A 17,508-nucleotide genomic window follows, 5' to 3' on the forward strand; every position below is an offset into this window, starting at 1 on the left:
GGGCATGCACTTCAGTCCCCATGTGGAGGGGGTTTGGGTGGTCTGCGCCCTCCAGCTAAAGAACAGGTTAACAGGAAAGAGCACAGGAAAAACTTCCAGGTAAAGGAGAAGACAATGCATGGAAGTCCTAGAGAACAACATGTTCCAGGTAGGCCATGAGATAATGCGTGACTTATCTTCCCCTAATTTAAGACATCTCAGAATGCGGACCATGGCCAGCTCCTCTCCTGCAGGACTGTTCCATCTTCACCTCCCTCCACCACATGACACTGCAGGCAGGATAGAGTTGAATCCTGGAGCCACAGACATGAGAGGGTCCTGGCCCTCCCTCACTGGACCCTGACACAGAGACTCTGAGAAGCTGATTTATGACTCATAATGTAGGGCACAGAAAAAATGTAGTCCCCCAGCAAAAAAAAGAAAGAGGAGGTAAGAGGTGTTTTGCTGTTAAAAAAAAAGTGTGTGTGCATGTGCATGTGTATGTGCGTGTATGTGTATGTGCGTGCGTGCGCGCGTGTGCGTGTGCGTGTGCGTGTGTGTGTGTGTGTGTGTGTGTGTGTGTGTGTGTACAAGCACGTGTACAGATGAGACACTCATGGGGAAGTCAGAGGACAGTCTCAGAGGTCAGTCCTCACCTACCTTGTTTGAGGCAGGGTCTCTCTTTTGTTGTTCACTGCCATATTCACCAGGATAACTGGCCCTAAAGCTTCTAGGGATTCTCCTGTTCTATCTTTCCATGGCAGCACTGGGATTATAGACTCGCTCCACATTCAGCTTTGTGTGTTCTTGGAATCTGAAGTCAGGTCCTCACATTGGCACAGCAAATGTCTTACCTGCTGAGCCATCTCCCAGCCCTAGAAAGGAGCTCATTAGGCACTTGGTCTAGAACAGTTCATTACAGCAGCCCAGACAGACAACGGGCACACACACAAATTGCCCCAGATTATCTGAGTGTCTCTAGTTCTTGCATAACACACCGACTGCATACTCCAAATAGCTAGAGGAACGAGCAGAAGTGAGGGCCCACCATCTAACCAGCTCTTCAGCTAGTCTGCTCAGCTCAAGAGCATACCCTCATCTCTGAACTTCTTTTTAAAAGTTTTTGTTTTTTATTCGTGTGCTTGTGTGTGTGTGTGTGCACATATGAGCACGTGCCACAGCAGGAACATGAGGTCAGAGAACAGCTCGTAGTAGGCCGTTCTGTCCCTCCAGTATTCAGGCGCCAGGTATGGAACTCAGATTGCCAGGGTTGCCACAGGCGCCTTTACCCACGGAGCGACCTCACCAGTCTTCCCCTTTTGTTTCTCAAAATGAGTCACTTTCTTGAATTTTTCACGTGAAAATTAAACTAATGTTCATAGGGGAACACTAAGCATGCAAAGCGATTGTTAACACATTTCTAAGTTCTTAGGCAAGACAGCACAAATCCAGAAAATACCAGCAAACCAAACATTATTTATAAAGGAAACAGCAAATGCATGGTTGATTAAGCTCTACCTGTAGAACACGAGTCGGGCATTTCTGCACCATCTAAAAAATAAGTCACCTTCCTGGCCTGGAGAATAAAGCCGCACAATCCAGGAGACTTGAGTTCCTCTGCTGTCTATACTGTCAGCTTAGTCTCACTGTGTCCACCATTGTCTCACTGTGTCCACCATGCATCTCACTGTATCCACCATGCATCTCACTGTGTCCACCATGCATCTCACTGTATCCACCATGCATCTCACTGTATCCACCATGCATCTCACTATATCCACCATGCATCTCACTGTGTCCATCATGCATCTCACTGTGTCCACCATTGTCTCACTGTGTCCATCATGCATCTCACTGTGTCCACCATGCATCTCACTGTGTCCACAATGCACATTTATCTAACAAGGGTGTATGGCAAACCATCTGGTGACTTAAGAAACAAGATTTTTTTTTAAACAGCCCTGCTCTCAGGAAGAGAGAGAGAAGTCACTGAGTGTAACTCAGGGTGCCAATGCTGTGGGGTACAGTGTGGTGATATTGTATTCCCCAATATATGTGCACCCTAATAAACTTATCTGGTGTCAGAGAACAGAACAGCCACTAGATATAGAGGCCAGAAAATGGTGGCACACACACCTTTAATCCTAGCATTTCGAAAGCAAAGATCCGTTTGGATCTCTGTGAGTTCAAAGCTGCACTGGAAACAGCCAAACATGGTGACTCGTGCCTTTAATCCCAGGAAGTGATGGCAGAAAGCAGAAAAGTATATAAGGCGTGAGGACCAGGAACTAGAGCCTGCTTAAGCTTTTAGGCCTTTGAGCAGCAGTTCAGCTGAGATCCATTCAGATGAGAACTCAGAGGCTTCCAGTTTGAGGAAACAGGATCAGCTGAGAAGTTGTCGAGGTGGGTCAGCTGTGGCTTGTGTCTGTCTCTCTGATCTTCCAGCATTCACCCCAATACTTGGCCCTGGGTTTGTTTTTATTAATAAGACCTTTTAAGATTTGTCTTATAGTACAGTGTGCACTTGCCACATTCAAAATGAGTAGGTCCATAGGGAAAGTTTCTTGGCAGAACTGCAGTTAAGAATGGAATTAAAAAAGACTAGGGTTGGGGCTAGAGAGATGGCTCAAAGGTTAAGAGCACTGGCTGACCTTCCAAAGGTCCTGAGTTCAATTCCCAGCAACCACATGGTGACTCACAATCATCTATAATGAGATCTGGTGTCCTCTTCTGGCATGCAGGCATACATGCAGACAGAACACTGTATACATAAGAAAGAAAGAAAGAGAGAGAGAGAGAGAGAGAGAGAGAGAGAGAGAGAGAGAGAGAGAGAAAGAAAGAAAGAAAGAAAGAAAGAAAGAAAGAAAGAAAGAAAGAAAGAAAGAAAGAAAGAAAGAAAGAAAGACTGGGGTTAAAAAAACATTGAAACAAAAAAAAAGCATTAGAAAAGACACAATGGGAAAAATGCTTAAAAACTACTAAATGTGAGGTTGGAGGTGTGACTCAGTTGACTAACATGCACAAAACCTTGGATTCACACCTCAGCATCACATAACTTGAGCATGATGGAACACACCTGCAACCTGGCACTCAGGAGGTGGAGGCAAGATGATCAGAAGTTCAAGACCATCCTCATGGACACACACTTTAAGACCAACCTGGCATACATGAGACCCTAACTAAAAAGTCTGAAATGTACAGAGAAGCCTGTCAAAACACATGATGAGAGTAGCAGCCACAGGGGGAGACTCAGGAGGTAGCAGGGGGCTACCTTGGTTGGTGGAAGGTATTTAGAAGTAACCAGAAACTCCGAAGACTGAAAATATCAAAGAACTGGAGAACATAAATTAGGTAGAGGAGGGGGACCTAATTCAGGGTGTCTCTTTAGCACGCACACATCACTAACCATCAGTAAATCCTTTCCAAAGACCACTGGCGTTCTGCCCCAAAGTTCACTCCCACATGTAACACACTGTGAATGAGAACGCTGCCTGGAGACTGTGCTCCAAGGGGGCACTGAGGCCTTGGGCTTGCAGGTCTGGAGAGACGGCTCGGAGAGTACATCACTCGCCATGCAAACCTGAAGACCTGCATTCAGTCCCAAGACCCCCGTTTTAAGTTGGGGGTGGTGCTGGAGAGATGGCTCGGTGTTTAAGAGCTTCTCTCTCTCTCTCTCTCTCTCTCTCTCTCTCTCTCTCTCTCTCTCTCTCTCTCTCTCTCTCTCTCTCTTTCTCTCTCTCTCTCTCTCTCTCTTTTCTTTTTTTCTGGAGCTGAGGACCGAACCCAGGGCCTTGCTCTCTACCACTGAGCTAAATCCCCAACCCTCTTGCCTCTATTAAAGAGGACTCTGGTTATTGGCACCCACTTTAGGCAGCTCACAACTGCCTGTAACTCCAGTTCCATGGGTTCTGATACCCTCTTTTGACCTCCGCAGGCATCTGCATGCACACAGTGCACATACAGGTATACACATGTACACATAAATAAAATAAACTACACGTGGCCGTGTGCACTGGTAGAGCCCAGTGCAAGGGCAGTAGAGGTAGGTGGGTCCTAGGGCTCGATCACATCCAGCCTATTGGGCTCCAAGTTAGTAAGAGATCCTGTCTCAAACAGTGAAGTGGACAGGATCTGAGGACCATCACTCGAGGTTGACCTCTGGTCCCCATATACATGTGTGTGCATGTGCGTGTGCGTGTGCCTGTGCGTGTGCGTGTGCGTGTGCATGTGCGTGTGTGTGTGTGTGTGTGTGTGTGTGTGTGTGTGTGTGTGTGTGTAAGACAGCATTTGGCTAACTAAGGAGATACTGGAAACTAATGGCTGCTGGAGGAGGAGGTCTGTTTTTCTTCAATAGAGTAGCTGCTGGTAAGTTTCCCATGCTGAAGTAAATAACTCCCTACTCGTGTTCCATGAAAGCAACCCTAACTAAACTCACTGGGTCAAAACAAAAAAGGACAGGAAAGTGGGGGGGGGGGACTTGTCAGGAAGAGGGGTTCACAACAGAAATAGGAGGGAGCCAAACAGGCCAATGGTGGGTGAATCTGATCAAAATGCACAATACACATATATGAAATTGTCAAAGAATCCATAAAAAATTAAAACTAGGAACAAACGGAAAGGAAGAAAGAGAAAATGAAAGAAAACGGAAAGGATGGAAGGAATGCAGATAGAGGGTTTCCGGTTTACTGTTGAGTGGCTGGGGGCAAGACCATCGACACACAGGCTTGCCCTGGGCACACTCAGGAAATGCTGCTAATCCTGCAACTTTGGACCTTAACAGAACTGTTTACTGAGGAAACTATATAGTCTTGGAGTGATTTTCCCTGACATCCACTCTCTGAGGGGCTGTTTCCGCACAACAGGAGGCGGCCAAAGCTACCTCAAGTACCTCCCAAGGTCAGCTGTGTTTCTCCCTCATGCTCTGCTGGGCTTACTTCATTGTCCTCAGAAATCAACAGTAGCATTAATTCCAAATTCCCAATAGCCCCACCCCCGCCGCCCCCGCCATTCTGTGGCATTCCTGTCACTGGGAGAGGGGGGTGTCTGTGAATCCCAGCCCCCACCCCGCTCTGGTCTTCCTAGAGTTCACATGTGTGAGTCAGGTCAAGAGCAGTTCTACCTGCCAGTTAGCTGTGTCACTGGGGAACCAGTAAAGACTGAAGAACACTTTATATTCTCCAGAACGCCACAGCTTGGTGCTGGTGCCAGAGAGGTAAGAAAGGAAAGTGCTTCCAAGAAGCCTCGAAAGGCAGCTTCCCATATGCTGTAACTCACGTAGGAAGTGACTTTGCTTGCAAACAGCTGCAGATGTCACCATTTACAAGATGAATATGCTAATTAGCTTGACTGCTGTAATTGCACTATATATATATATATATATATATATATATCAAATACTGTGTTTTACACCTTAAATACATACTTTTTTTATATTAAAGGGAGATGTACAAGCATGAAAATCTGAATTTGAATACCCAGTTGGGCATGGCTATGTATGCTTGTAAGACCAGGTCTGGAGAACAGTAACAGGCAGATCTCGGAAGCTTGGTGACCAGTTGGCCTAGCCAAAAGGGCAAGCTTCCAATTCAAAGAGACACCATGTCTCAATACTAGACATAGAAAGCAATAAAAGAAAACACCTAACATCCCCCTCTGCCTCTGCTTGTGCACACGAAGGTGTGTGTACACCCATGTGCTTATGCACATGTGACATACACACACACACACACACACACACACACACACACGCTGAATTAAATTGAAAATAAAGAAAACAGGTTAAAGATACAATATTCCTCACTTTCCCCACCGAGGGCAGTCACTCCTGCATTCAATATAAAAAGTTAACATCTACATTAAGCATCAGCACTAAAGCTTTAATGCTAATGATGCAGAATTATAAATACTAAATCTGTGAGGATTCTTTTACTTAACAAATAAGTTTTTCATAATAAATATTAAGCCATGGAGCTGGAGATATAGTTCAGTTGGTAGAGTGCTTGCCTAGCATGCACAAAACCCTGGATTCAGTCCCCAGCACCCCATAAATTGGGCATGGTAGCGCACACCTGTAACCCCAGTACTCATAAGGCTGAGGAAGGAGAACTGTTATGAGTTTGAGGATACTGTGGGCCGCACAGCACATGACTCTAAAAAAGAAAAAAGAACCCACAAGAAACTAAACAAAATTTCCAAGGATGTTCCAGGTCAGGTATAGCTTTTGGGCCCTTGGAGTTACATCAGGAAACAAAGAGGACAAAAGTTCTTGCCCTTGTGGAGCTCTTATTAGCACAGGACAGAAAGTAAAGTTGTATAGTTAGGACAGTAGAATGTAGTGGAGGAAAATTAAACAAGGCAGTAATTGGGGGGTTCTATGTATCTAGAGGGGATGATCAAGGTCAGCCTTGCCAAGAGGAACACCATGCTCCCAGAAGAAGCCCATCAAAGTCAACAGTCATACAAAAGTCCTCAGGGGCCTCCAGCATTCAAGGAAGAACACAGCCAGACTGGCTGGGGCAGAAAGAACAATGATATAGAGATGACGGGACCTGGAGTCCATCATAGCATCCTGGCTTTTCTCCCAAATGAGATGAGACTCCATGGAGGGTTGTGAGCACAGAATGAGATAGTAACTACATCCCGGGAGAGACAGCAGTTCTGAAGGAATTTGGCTATAAAGGAGAATTGGGAATGGTAAGTTTAAGAGAAGGGAACACAGCCTGGAAATATGGCTCAATGAGTAAGAGCCATGATCTGAGTCCCTGATAATGACCCAAGTCCCTGGTAATGACCTGAGTCCCTGATAATTACCTGTGTCCCTGATAATGACCTGAGTCCCTGATAATGACCTGAGTCCCTAGTGACCTGAGTCCCTGGTAATGACCTGAGTCCCTGATAATGACCCAAGTCCCTGGTAATGACCTGAGTCCCTGATAATGACCTGAGTGAGTCCCCAATGACCTGAGTCTCCTCTCTGGACCCACTTAATCAGCTGGACGCAGCTGGCACATCTGCAATCCCAGCTCTCCTACAGTGAGATGGGAGGTGGGACAGGGCAATCAGCCAGAAGATGATGGGCCAGAAGTCCATGGAGTGGCAGAAAAAGAGAGACCCTTCTTCAACAAGATGGAAAGTGAGAACAGGCTCCAGGGATGGGAACAAATGCCATGAAAAGAACCCTGGTTGTTTTTCCACTAAGATTAGTAATGACATGTTTGGAAATGGAGAGCTTTAAATTTTAAAATCACATTTTGGTTTTGGCCTGGCATGATCACACATGCACATGGTCCTAGCTACTAAAAAGACAGAATTGACTGGAGCCGAGAGTTAGAGGCAAGTCTGTGCAACAGAGTGAGACATCCATCTCAAAGGGCGACGACACTGCTTTACACATTTGTGTATTTGTCAAGAGAGAATGAACCGCACGATGGTTCACTCACTCATTTGATGAGCTATTTGGCATATAACTATACAAACTGATAAAGGTTGCACATCTGTAATCCAAAATGTTCCCAAATCTGAAGCTTCTTTGAGTGTCAACATGGCACATGTATAAAATTCCATACCTGACCTCAAGTGATGGGATGAAGACAAAATCTGAGCATACACTCAAAGTGGTCTATAAAATTACATTCAGGTTGTGTATAAGGTGAATATAAAACTTAAAATTAATTTTGCTGTGGGTATAAAGTACATATATAAAACAGAAGTTAATTTTCTGTTTAGACTTGGGCTCTATCCCCAAGACATTTCATTATGCAGATGCAAATATTCCAAAATATTTTTTAAAAGTCTGAAACACCCTGGTCATAGTGTTTCAAGTGAAGGAGGTCACTGACCAGTATAATCAAGACCACGGAAATAATTCCTGAACCCTGGAAAGAAACTGAGTCTGAGTTTCTGGTTTCTGGATATACAAACTTCTAACCACATTCGAGTGTATGACCTGCTCCTACAGTCTTTCCTCATAATAAGGATTTTGAAGACATATCATGCCACCAACTGCTTGCTGAACAGTTACAGTAGTTAAATATTCAAAACGCCTCTTCGACAAAATGTATAACCATACTCAAGAGCTCATGAGCTACAGTCACAATGACTCAACTCTTTTATGTAACCCGATTTCTTAAAAATACTTTAGAGATTGGGGAAATGGCTGCATGGTTAAGAGTGCTTGTGCAAGCATCAGGACCTGAGTTCAGATCAACACAACGTAGAAGCTGAGTACAGCTGTGCATGCATGTGAGCCCAGTGTTGTGGGACAAAGACAGGAAGATTCCAAGAGCCCATGAGCCAGTCAGCCTAGGTACTGAGGGGATGGTCAGATTCAGTGAATGGCTCTGTCTCAAGGCAATAAGGCAGAGGACAGAGGAAGGCACCCCAAATTCTGTTCTGGCTCTTGTATTCAAACATCATGTGCATGTACACATTCTCATGGGCATGAACCAAAATATATACCATACACTCATATATATGCTACACACATACACCACCCACTCCCAACACACATATACACACACAACAAATGAAAAAAGAAAGAAAAAAATGCTATTCAGCTTTCTAAAGAGATGTCCTTCATTTGTGTGATGAGTTAACCAGCCTTTTAGAGTCAGTTACTTACTTTTTTTCTCTTTCTCTCTCTCTTTTTTACTGAATTGCTCATTTAGTTGTGTGGGGGGAAGCATCGGATAGAGGCTCTTTGCATAATTGGCCATCTGTTTCAAAGCAATGATTACAATAGTCTGCACCCAGCCAACATCAGTAACAAATCCAAAGCAATTCGTAGGCTTCATTCACTTCTTCCTCCAGGGACCAGGAAACAGCTGAAACCCACAACAGTCATTTCACAGTATCATCTTCTTGTTTTTGTATTTGTTCGTTGAGCATCGTGATGGGTTCCATAGAGATGATTTCATTCAAAAATATCATGTACTTTGACTGTATTCATTCCTCATACACTCCTTATCCTGTAAGGACCCTTCCTTTTCCCACAGTCTTGTTTCTACTTTCATGACATATTGTAGCAAGAATCTTAAATGGCCTTATTAAAAAAAAAAAAAAAAACCTGGAGCCAGGTATTGGGGTGAACGCTGAAAGATCAGAGGAACAGAACAGGCCACAGCTAACTTCACCTCGCCACCTTCTCAGCTGATCTCATTTTCTCAAACTGGAAGCCTCTAAGTCCTCATCCAAATGGATCTCAGCTAAACTGCTGCTAAAAGCTAAAAGCTTAAAAAGGATCTAGTTCATGGTCCTCATGCCTTATATACCTTTCTGCTTCCTGCCATCACTTCCTGGGATTAAAGGTGTGTGTCACTTTGCCTGTCTGTTGCCAGTGTGGCTTTGAACTCACAGAGATCCAGACAGATCTCTGCCTCCAGAATGCTAGGATTAAAGGTGTGTGCGCCACCATTTTCTAGCCTCTTTGTCTAATCTAGTGGCTGTTCTGTCCTCTGACCCTCAGATAAGTTTATTAGGATACACAGTATATCAACCACAACATATACATATGTTATTATATATGTACACATACATCTTATTAATCTAGCATATATAAATACATATGAAAATGGGCAATGTTGGTCTGAGTCAGGCTTCTTTCACTTAATATGATTATCTACAATTGCATCCATTTTCCTTCAAACAACATAGTTACATTCTCCTTTACAGTTGAATAAAGCTCCATGAAGTGTGTGTATGTGTACATACACACACACACACACACATATATAGTATACACACACACACACACACACACACACACACACACACACACACACACACATACACTGTCTATCCATCAGTTGACAGACACCTAAACTGATTTCATAGCTCAGCTATTAGGAACAGTGCAACAACAAGCATGGCTGTGTAGGTACCTCTATGGCATGCTGATTAAAAGTCCTTTGAGCAATGACCCAGAAGTGGTACAGTTTGACTCGATGGCATGCTGGCTTTAGTTTTTGGAGTGTTTATACTAATTTCCCAGTAGCTGCACGAACTTCCATTCCCACCAGCAGTACGTAGGGTTCCTGCTCTCCCTCTACTCCCTGCCCAGCACTTGGTTTTGTTTATTGTTGTAATTGCTGTCTATATAGAGAGATATAGATTATATAGCTATAGATATATAGATATATAATAAAGAGAGTGGATATATGCAAGACGGCACATGTGTGGGCCAGAGGACAATTCTGTGGAGTTGATTCTCTCCTTCCCCCTTGATATGGTTGCAGGCCACTAAGTCTGTAAGACAAGGGCTTTACCACTAAGCCAAATTGCCAACCCTGCTATTAGTTTTCTTAAGAAGAGAAGAACAATTTTGAATTCGGTAAATTGATCTCAATGGAGTTTTGATTTGCATTTTCCTAATGACTAATACGACATCTTTTGGATACAAGGGCAATAAGTATTTTTGTGTTTGAGTTGAAAAACTATTTGCTTAAAAGATTTTTCTTGGCTGGAAATATGGCTCAATGGTTAAGAGCACTGGTGCCCTTGCAGAGGACCCAGGTTCAATTCCCAGCAGCTACATGGTATTTCATAACCATCCCTAACCACAGCTTCCGAAGATTTGATACTTCTTCTGAGCTCTCAGGGCACTGCATGCACACAGTGCACATACATACATACAGGCTCCCACCCATACACATAAAAATTTAAGAAATAAACATTTTATTTTAATTTTTAATGTGTGGTGGCATACACACTTAATACCAGCACTCAGGAGGCATAAACGGCTGATCTTTGTGAGTTCAAGGCCAGCCTAGTCTACAAAGTGAGTTGCAGATCAGTCTGGGATACATAATGAAACCCTGTCTCAAAAAAAAAAAAAAAAAGCAGTTTTCCTGGATTTGTATTTAGGATTTGAGTGCAGTTCCTAAGAACCTTCCAGCTTCTGTGTAAACAATCGGAACCAGGAAACTGAAATCAAGTCTTGGCTTCTATGAGCATACATATTCTGGGAAAGCTGCTTAACTTCTCAAAGGCACACTTGCTCCAACTATAAAATGAGACAAAACTCAGTGAGGACAGAGTGGCCACACCACTCACTGCATGCCTAGCACAGCTGCGGACACAGGAGCATCTGAATGTCTGTCTGCATCTGCCTCAGTGGACCTCAGACTCCTTCCTCCTCCCAGGAGAGAGTGCAGTGTCTCTTCTGTCCAGGAAAGAGTGCAGTGTCTCCTCTGTCCAGGAAAGAGTGCAGTGTCTCTTCTGTCCAGGAAAGAGTGCAGTGTCTCTTCTGTCCAGGAAAGAGTGCAGTGTCTCTTCTGTCCAGGAAAGAGTGCAGTGTCTCCTCTGTCCAGGAAAGAGTACAGTGTCTCCTCTGTCCAGGAAAGAGTGCAGTGTCTCCTCTGTCCAGGAAAGAGTGCAGTGTCTCCTCTGTCCAGGAAAGAGTGCAGTGTCTCCTCTGTCCAGGAAAGAGTGCAGTGTCTCCTCTGTCCAGGAAAGAGTGCAGTGTCTCCTCTGTCCAGGAAAGAGTGCAGTGTCTCTTCTGTCCAGGAAAGAGTGCAGTGCCTCCTCTGTCCAGGAAAGAGTGCAGTGTCTCCTCTGTCCAGGAATGAGTGCAGTGTCTCCTCTGTCCAGGAATGAGTGCAGTGTCTCCTCTGTCCAGGAAAGAGTGCAGTGCCTCCTCTGTCCAGGAAAGAGTGCAGTGCCTCCTCTGTCCAGGAAAGAGTGCAGTGCCTCCTCTGTCCAGGAAAGAGTGCAGTGTCTCCTCTGTCCAGGAATGAGTGCAGTGTCTCCTCTGTCCAGGAAAGAGTGCAGTGTCTCCTCTGTCCAGGAATGAGTGCAGTGTCTCCTCTGTCCAGGAAAGAGTGCAGTGCCTCCTCTGTCCAGGAAAGAGTGCAGTGTCTCCTCTGTCCAGGAAAAGAGTGCAGTGTCTCCTCTGTCCAGGAAAGAGTGCAGTGTCTCCTCTGTCCAGGAAAGAGTGCAGTGTCTCCTCTGTCCAGGAAAAGAGTGCAGTGTCTCCTCTGTCCAGGAATGAGTGCAGTGTCTCCTCTGTCCAGGAAAGAGTGCAGTTTCTCCTCTGTCCAGGAAAGAGTGTGTCCTGCCACTTTGGCCCCTGCAGCACTTCTCTGGAGTCAGGAGGCTTCTGAGTGCACTGTCCATGCCATTCTCTTACTGGGGGACTCTGTTTTGAATACACTAACATCTCAATAAGTAAGTGTACATCACCATGCTCCTCACTGGAGAACAGGGTAGCGAACAGAATCCCCATGGTGTGCTGCTTCTTCTTCTTCTTCTTCTTCTTCTTCTTCTTCTTCTTCTTCTTCTTCTTCTTCTTCTTCTTCTTCTTCTTCTTCTTCTTTTCTTCTCCTTCTCCTTCTCCTTCTCCTTCTCCTTCTCCTTCTCCTTCTCCTTCTCCTTCTCCTTCTTCTTCTACTACTACTACTTCTTCTTCTTGTCTGTGGGCTTTTGCTTTCTTTTTTTGTATTTTTTGTTTTGTTTGTTTTTTGTTTTTCAAGACAAGGTTTCTCTGTGTAGTCCTGGATGTCCTGGAACTAGCTCTGTAACTTAGTTTATATTCTTCCTGCCATCCTTCTGATCACAAGAATGCATCTTAGGTATGTGATCGGCAACAATTGTTTTAAACTAATTTATTTATTTGGCTTTTCAGGACAAGGTTTCTCTGTGTAACAGGCCTGGCTGTCCTGGAACTCGATTTGTAGACCAGGCTGGCCTTGAACTCATAAAGATCTGCCTGTCTGTGCCTCTCGAGTGCTGGGATTTAAGGCGTGTGCTACCACCACCAACTTTTGCTTGGGTTTTAGATAGTATCTTGCCTTGTATGTAGCACAAACTGACTTCAGACTTGCTCTGTGGCCTAGGCTGGCCTTGTGATCCGCACCATTCTCAATATCCTCACCACTGGAGGTTTGGGTTTGTTTTTAGTCTACTTAGTGTACTGCAGAGTGTGTGCACTGGACACGGCAGTCACAGAAGAGCTGTGTGATGTCATCTTGATTTCATTAAGCAACTTCAGATTCAGGGTCAGCTACTGGGACATTTACACGATACATAAACACATTTATTATTCGACAATTTCATACACGTGCATAATGCATCCTGGTCAGACCCCCCACCCCCATCCCCCTCTGACTCCTGGAAAGCCCCAATCTTGCCAACAATCACTTCCCTATCATTTTGAGTTTAGTTAGGCTGCCTCCACGAGCATGAGTGTGGAGCTATCCACTGGAGCAAGGGCAACCTCCGAGGGTCTGCACCACTGAAGACATGACTCCCTCTCTCTCCCAGCAGCCCTCAGCAGTCAGCTGCTCCCCAGGAAGGAGCAGGTCACCAGCACTCTGTCCTGCACATGCTCATTATACTCACTAAGCTTTTTTTCACTTTATTTTGGGGAGTGGGGTGCCATTGTGCCACAGTACAAATATATCGGTCAGAGAACACCTTGCAGGAGTCCAGTATCTTTCCACATGTGTATTCTGAGGATGGGACTCAGGTGGTCAGTCTTGGCAGCTACCTCACCCACCATTCAGTTATTATAATCCAGCTGGAAAACTAATGTTGGCTATACACACAAACACGCTGATATACATATATTGTTGCTATAAAAATGTGTTTATGGACTTTGCACATCAAAACACCTTATGCTTACTGCTTCTCTTGGAATTTTATCTTGCTGGTCAGTGCACTGGAAACTGAAAACATTGAACATGTTTATCAAGCTACTACTAAAAGACTGGAAAAACTGGTTATCATGCAGTTTTACAGAAATTGGGTTCAGGAAAAAAATGGGCTCACATATGGGTTCTGCCATTTACCATGTGTGATTCTGAATCTGAACCTCAAAGCCCTAGTTTCCTCTTTGTGAAGCAAGAACACAATAATACTTTCTTCTTAAGGGTTAAGTAGATGGACTAAAGTCATGTGTATCGATAAGTGATAAGAAAAACTGTGGCCAGCGGTGGTGGCGCACGCCTTTAATCCCAGCACTCGAGAGGCAGAGGCAGGCGGATCTCTGTGAGTTTGAGGCCAGCCTGGTCTACAGAGTAAGATCCAGGAAAGGCTCAAAGCTACACAGAGAAACCCTGTCTCAAAAAAACAAAAACAAACAAACAAACAAAAAAACTGTGTAAAATGAATTGCTAAATGGTCTTATTGATTGAAAACCTGGAGCCACATATGGAGTGAAAACTGAGAGATCAGAGGAATAGGACAAGCCACAGCCAGCCTCACCTAACCAGAGAGAGCTACCTTCTGGATACCCACGCCTATATGCCTTTCTGTCCCTGCCCTCCTACTTCCTCTCTCTGCCCAGCTACATCACTTTCCTCTTTCAGCCCAGCTCTATCGCTTCCTGTCTGTATAAACCTCCAGACCTCAATGGTTACCTAGTGATGGTAATTAAAGGCGTGTGCCACAAAGCCTGGCTCTGTTCCCAGTGTGGCCTTGAACTCCCAGAGATTCGAATGAATCTCTGCCTCCCAAATGCTAGGATTAAGGGCGTGTGCTACCATTGCCTGACCTCTATGTTTAATACAGTGACTGGCTTTTTCCTCTGATCCTCAGATAAGCTTTATTGGGGTGCACAAATAAAGTATCACCACAGAACTGCTTGTATAAAACACTGAGTCTGGAGTCCCTGGCTACAGCAGAGAGCTTCAAGCTGTCTGGTATTGTGCTAACAAACTCACTAGCCTGGGGACCAGAGGACCCAAGCTTAAATAGAAACCTTGCTTTTTTTCCTCCCAAGCTACGTGACCTTAATCAAGGCCCAACCTCTTTGCACGTCAGCCACTTGTTTAACTGGCCGGTATCAACGGTATTAATTACAGTTTTTAGAGCACTGACCATATCCAGTGTAATCTGCTAGGTTTACACACCGACTCCTCCAGTCTGCATGTCAGCCTCCTTGGCGGATAGCCTTATCTCCATTTGATAGGTGGCTGATGCTCGTCAACCTTGGCCAGGGCCACCCAGCTACTGCGTGATGGCAGAGCCTGGCTCCACAGCCGGCTGTACCTGTTAACCTGCTGCCCGCCTCCCCTGGGAAGGCGAAAGGAAATGGCTGCTTTGACATCACCTTTTCAGTTAACAGTGCTGTGCAAACACTGTGTTATGATGGTGGTCCTTTGTTCAAAGAACTGAGTGACACAAAGACCTTGGGGTGTGTCCTTAGAGTCTAGAACCCTGAAAGAACAAAGTTATACTTTTAAATCTCTTTTCTTGGGGCCAGAGAGATGGCTCAGCAGCTTAGAGCACCGACAGGTCTTGTGACAGCCCTGGTTAGATTCCCAGCACCCACATGGCAGCTCACAACAACCTCCAGTCTCAGGGAGCCTGACCGCACAGACACATGCAAACAAAACACCCACACACATAATTGTTTTACTCTAAAAAATTAATAAAAAATGACTCTTTTCTTATTGAAACTTCACCTTGACCTCAATTTCACTTAAACAGACCTGATAAACAATGAATTTTAAAAGAAAGAAAAAAAAACATGCGCACAACTAATTACAGAATGGATGTGTGTAAGCTACTCTGTGTCGACTGGACATTGCTCTCTACACTTCTGGAAGCCCACTGCAACAAAAGCCTGCACTCCTAAAGAGACAAAATTGTGTGTGTGTGTGTGTGTGTGTGCGTGTGCGTGCGCATTCACACAAGAGTGGATAAAGTGCTTTCATGTGTACAGTGTGCAGGTGCATGTGAAGGCCAGGGGCCATCCTGAGCATTGTTTCTCGGGCTCAGTTGTCTCACTTCCAGTAGCCTAGGCTGGCTCAGGCCCCAGGGATCAGTCTCCCTAGGCACTGGGGTTACAGTGGGTGTCTAAGCTCCTGCTTTTTTTCCTGTTGATTTCGGGAATCTGAAATCAAGAGTCTCCTGCTTTTGCCGAAGCTCCAAAACATTTACCTCGCACCTGCATTTGCAGGTAGCTCTTCTGGGCAAACATAAAGGGGCCACAAAATTTCCCACAAACTAATGTATTCAAGAAAGAAACTAGGTGAACTCCAGTTCCGGGCACCATACATTCTCGCTAAATTTCCTGATCCCTTTTCAAAGACACCTTGGGAAAATGGTGAAGCTGAGCTCTTGCGTGAAAACTATTAGTCGGACAGTTTGCTATGGTTTTCTGAGTTACCTCCTTTGGAATAACAACCCAGGTTTTTAATTTCTTATATATTACCAAAGCATTTCTCTCTGGAGCTGTTAAGAATAGCAGTAGTGGGCAAAGAGAGCTTCACTTTGGACCCACCAGGACGTCTTTCTCCTTTACTCTGGGTGTGTCCAGGAAGGCACTTCAATTTTTTTCCCTCCCCTTTATCTCTGCTTAAGACTCCCAGTGCAACTCTGATAGAAGTCAAAGAGTAAAGTCCAGATCCGGTGGAGGGCATTCATTTGTCCCGGCAGATCTGCGTCCCGGAAGGTGCTGGCGCACATCCTACCCTGCACGGCTGGCCCTGAGCACGTCCACCGCCGACTCCTCAACAAAAGAAAGCCTAGTCGCCCGACCCCAGTGACCCACAATCCGGATCTGAGCAGATAGTTCCATCCGGCCCCAAGACTGCTTTTTCCTTGAGCTCTCTCTTCCCCCGAGGCGCTGGAGACCGCCCCACCCTGCTGGCGACTTGAGGCTTGGGGACTGCGCCACCAGCTTAGGCGGCGGACAGGCTGCGCTCCCTGCGCTTACCTCAGACGGCTCGATCTCAAACACGCCGGCGATCTTGGCGTAGAGCTCCTGGATGCTGGAGAACTCCTCCACTCGGCCCGTGGCGCTGCCGTGCGCCAGTTGTGCGTGGAACACCAGCCTGCGCGCCGGAGCTGGGGGTCCGGGGACACCCTCGCGGACGCCCGACCTCTCGCCCTCCACTAGACGCGCCGTCTCCTTGGACTTGGCCGCCTTCTTCTTCCCGCGCAGTCCAAGCGGCATCTTGCAGGGCCGAAGGCGTGGGCCACCTGTGCTACCCGCGCCAGCTCCTCGGCCTCGGACAGTGGACTTTGCGCTCAGGGCTCCGGCCCCAGCTCCCTGCAGGTGACAGCGGCTGTTGGGCCAATGGCAGCAGCGCTTCCGCCTGGAGGCGCGGGCTTCAGGCCCCCTCCCAGTGGAGGACAGGGCACCTGAGCGAGGCAGTCACTGCTCTCCATGGCTCCTATGCATAGCAGGTCAACTCCCTTATCGGCCCAGGCCTCCTCTGAGTGAAAAAGAATTGATTTTAATGAAGATGCTAACAAAGAAATCTTACAACTAGCTTGTTGGCCTTGCCTTGCCTTCCAGAATCTGGACACTCAGCTAGGTATGGTGGATGGTTTGGGCCAGTGATTCCCCCTCCCCCAACCCGACAGACAGACAGACAGACAGACAGACACACACACACACACACACACACACACACACACACACACACACACACACACACACGGCACTATTAAGGCTAGGGCCATGAGTTTGAGGCCAGTCTGGGCTACAGGATGAAAGCCTCCCAAATTTTAGTATTTACGGGAAAATTAAAAGAAGGAAAAAGGACATTATGTTATGTCCTTTACAGTATGCAGAGCAGGGCA

General features: G+C 45.8%; 1 protein-coding gene across 1 annotated transcript in view; it reads right to left on the minus strand.

Annotated features, from left to right (window-relative positions):
- Gipc2 (GIPC PDZ domain containing family member 2) overlaps window positions 1-16,876 on the minus strand; it is a 74,864-nt gene extending 57,988 nt beyond the window's left edge. The window contains exon 1 of the mRNA XM_006989491.4: window positions 16,637-16,876. Coding sequence (XP_006989553.1) covers window positions 16,637-16,876 — 240 coding nt within the window. The remainder of the gene's footprint in view (window positions 1-16,636) is intronic.
- Window positions 16,877-17,508: the final 632 nt, after the last annotated feature.

Source organism: Peromyscus maniculatus, chromosome 6, assembly GCF_049852395.1.
Source record: "Peromyscus maniculatus bairdii isolate BWxNUB_F1_BW_parent chromosome 6, HU_Pman_BW_mat_3.1, whole genome shotgun sequence".
Classification (NCBI taxonomy): Eukaryota; Metazoa; Chordata; class Mammalia; order Rodentia; family Cricetidae; genus Peromyscus; species Peromyscus maniculatus.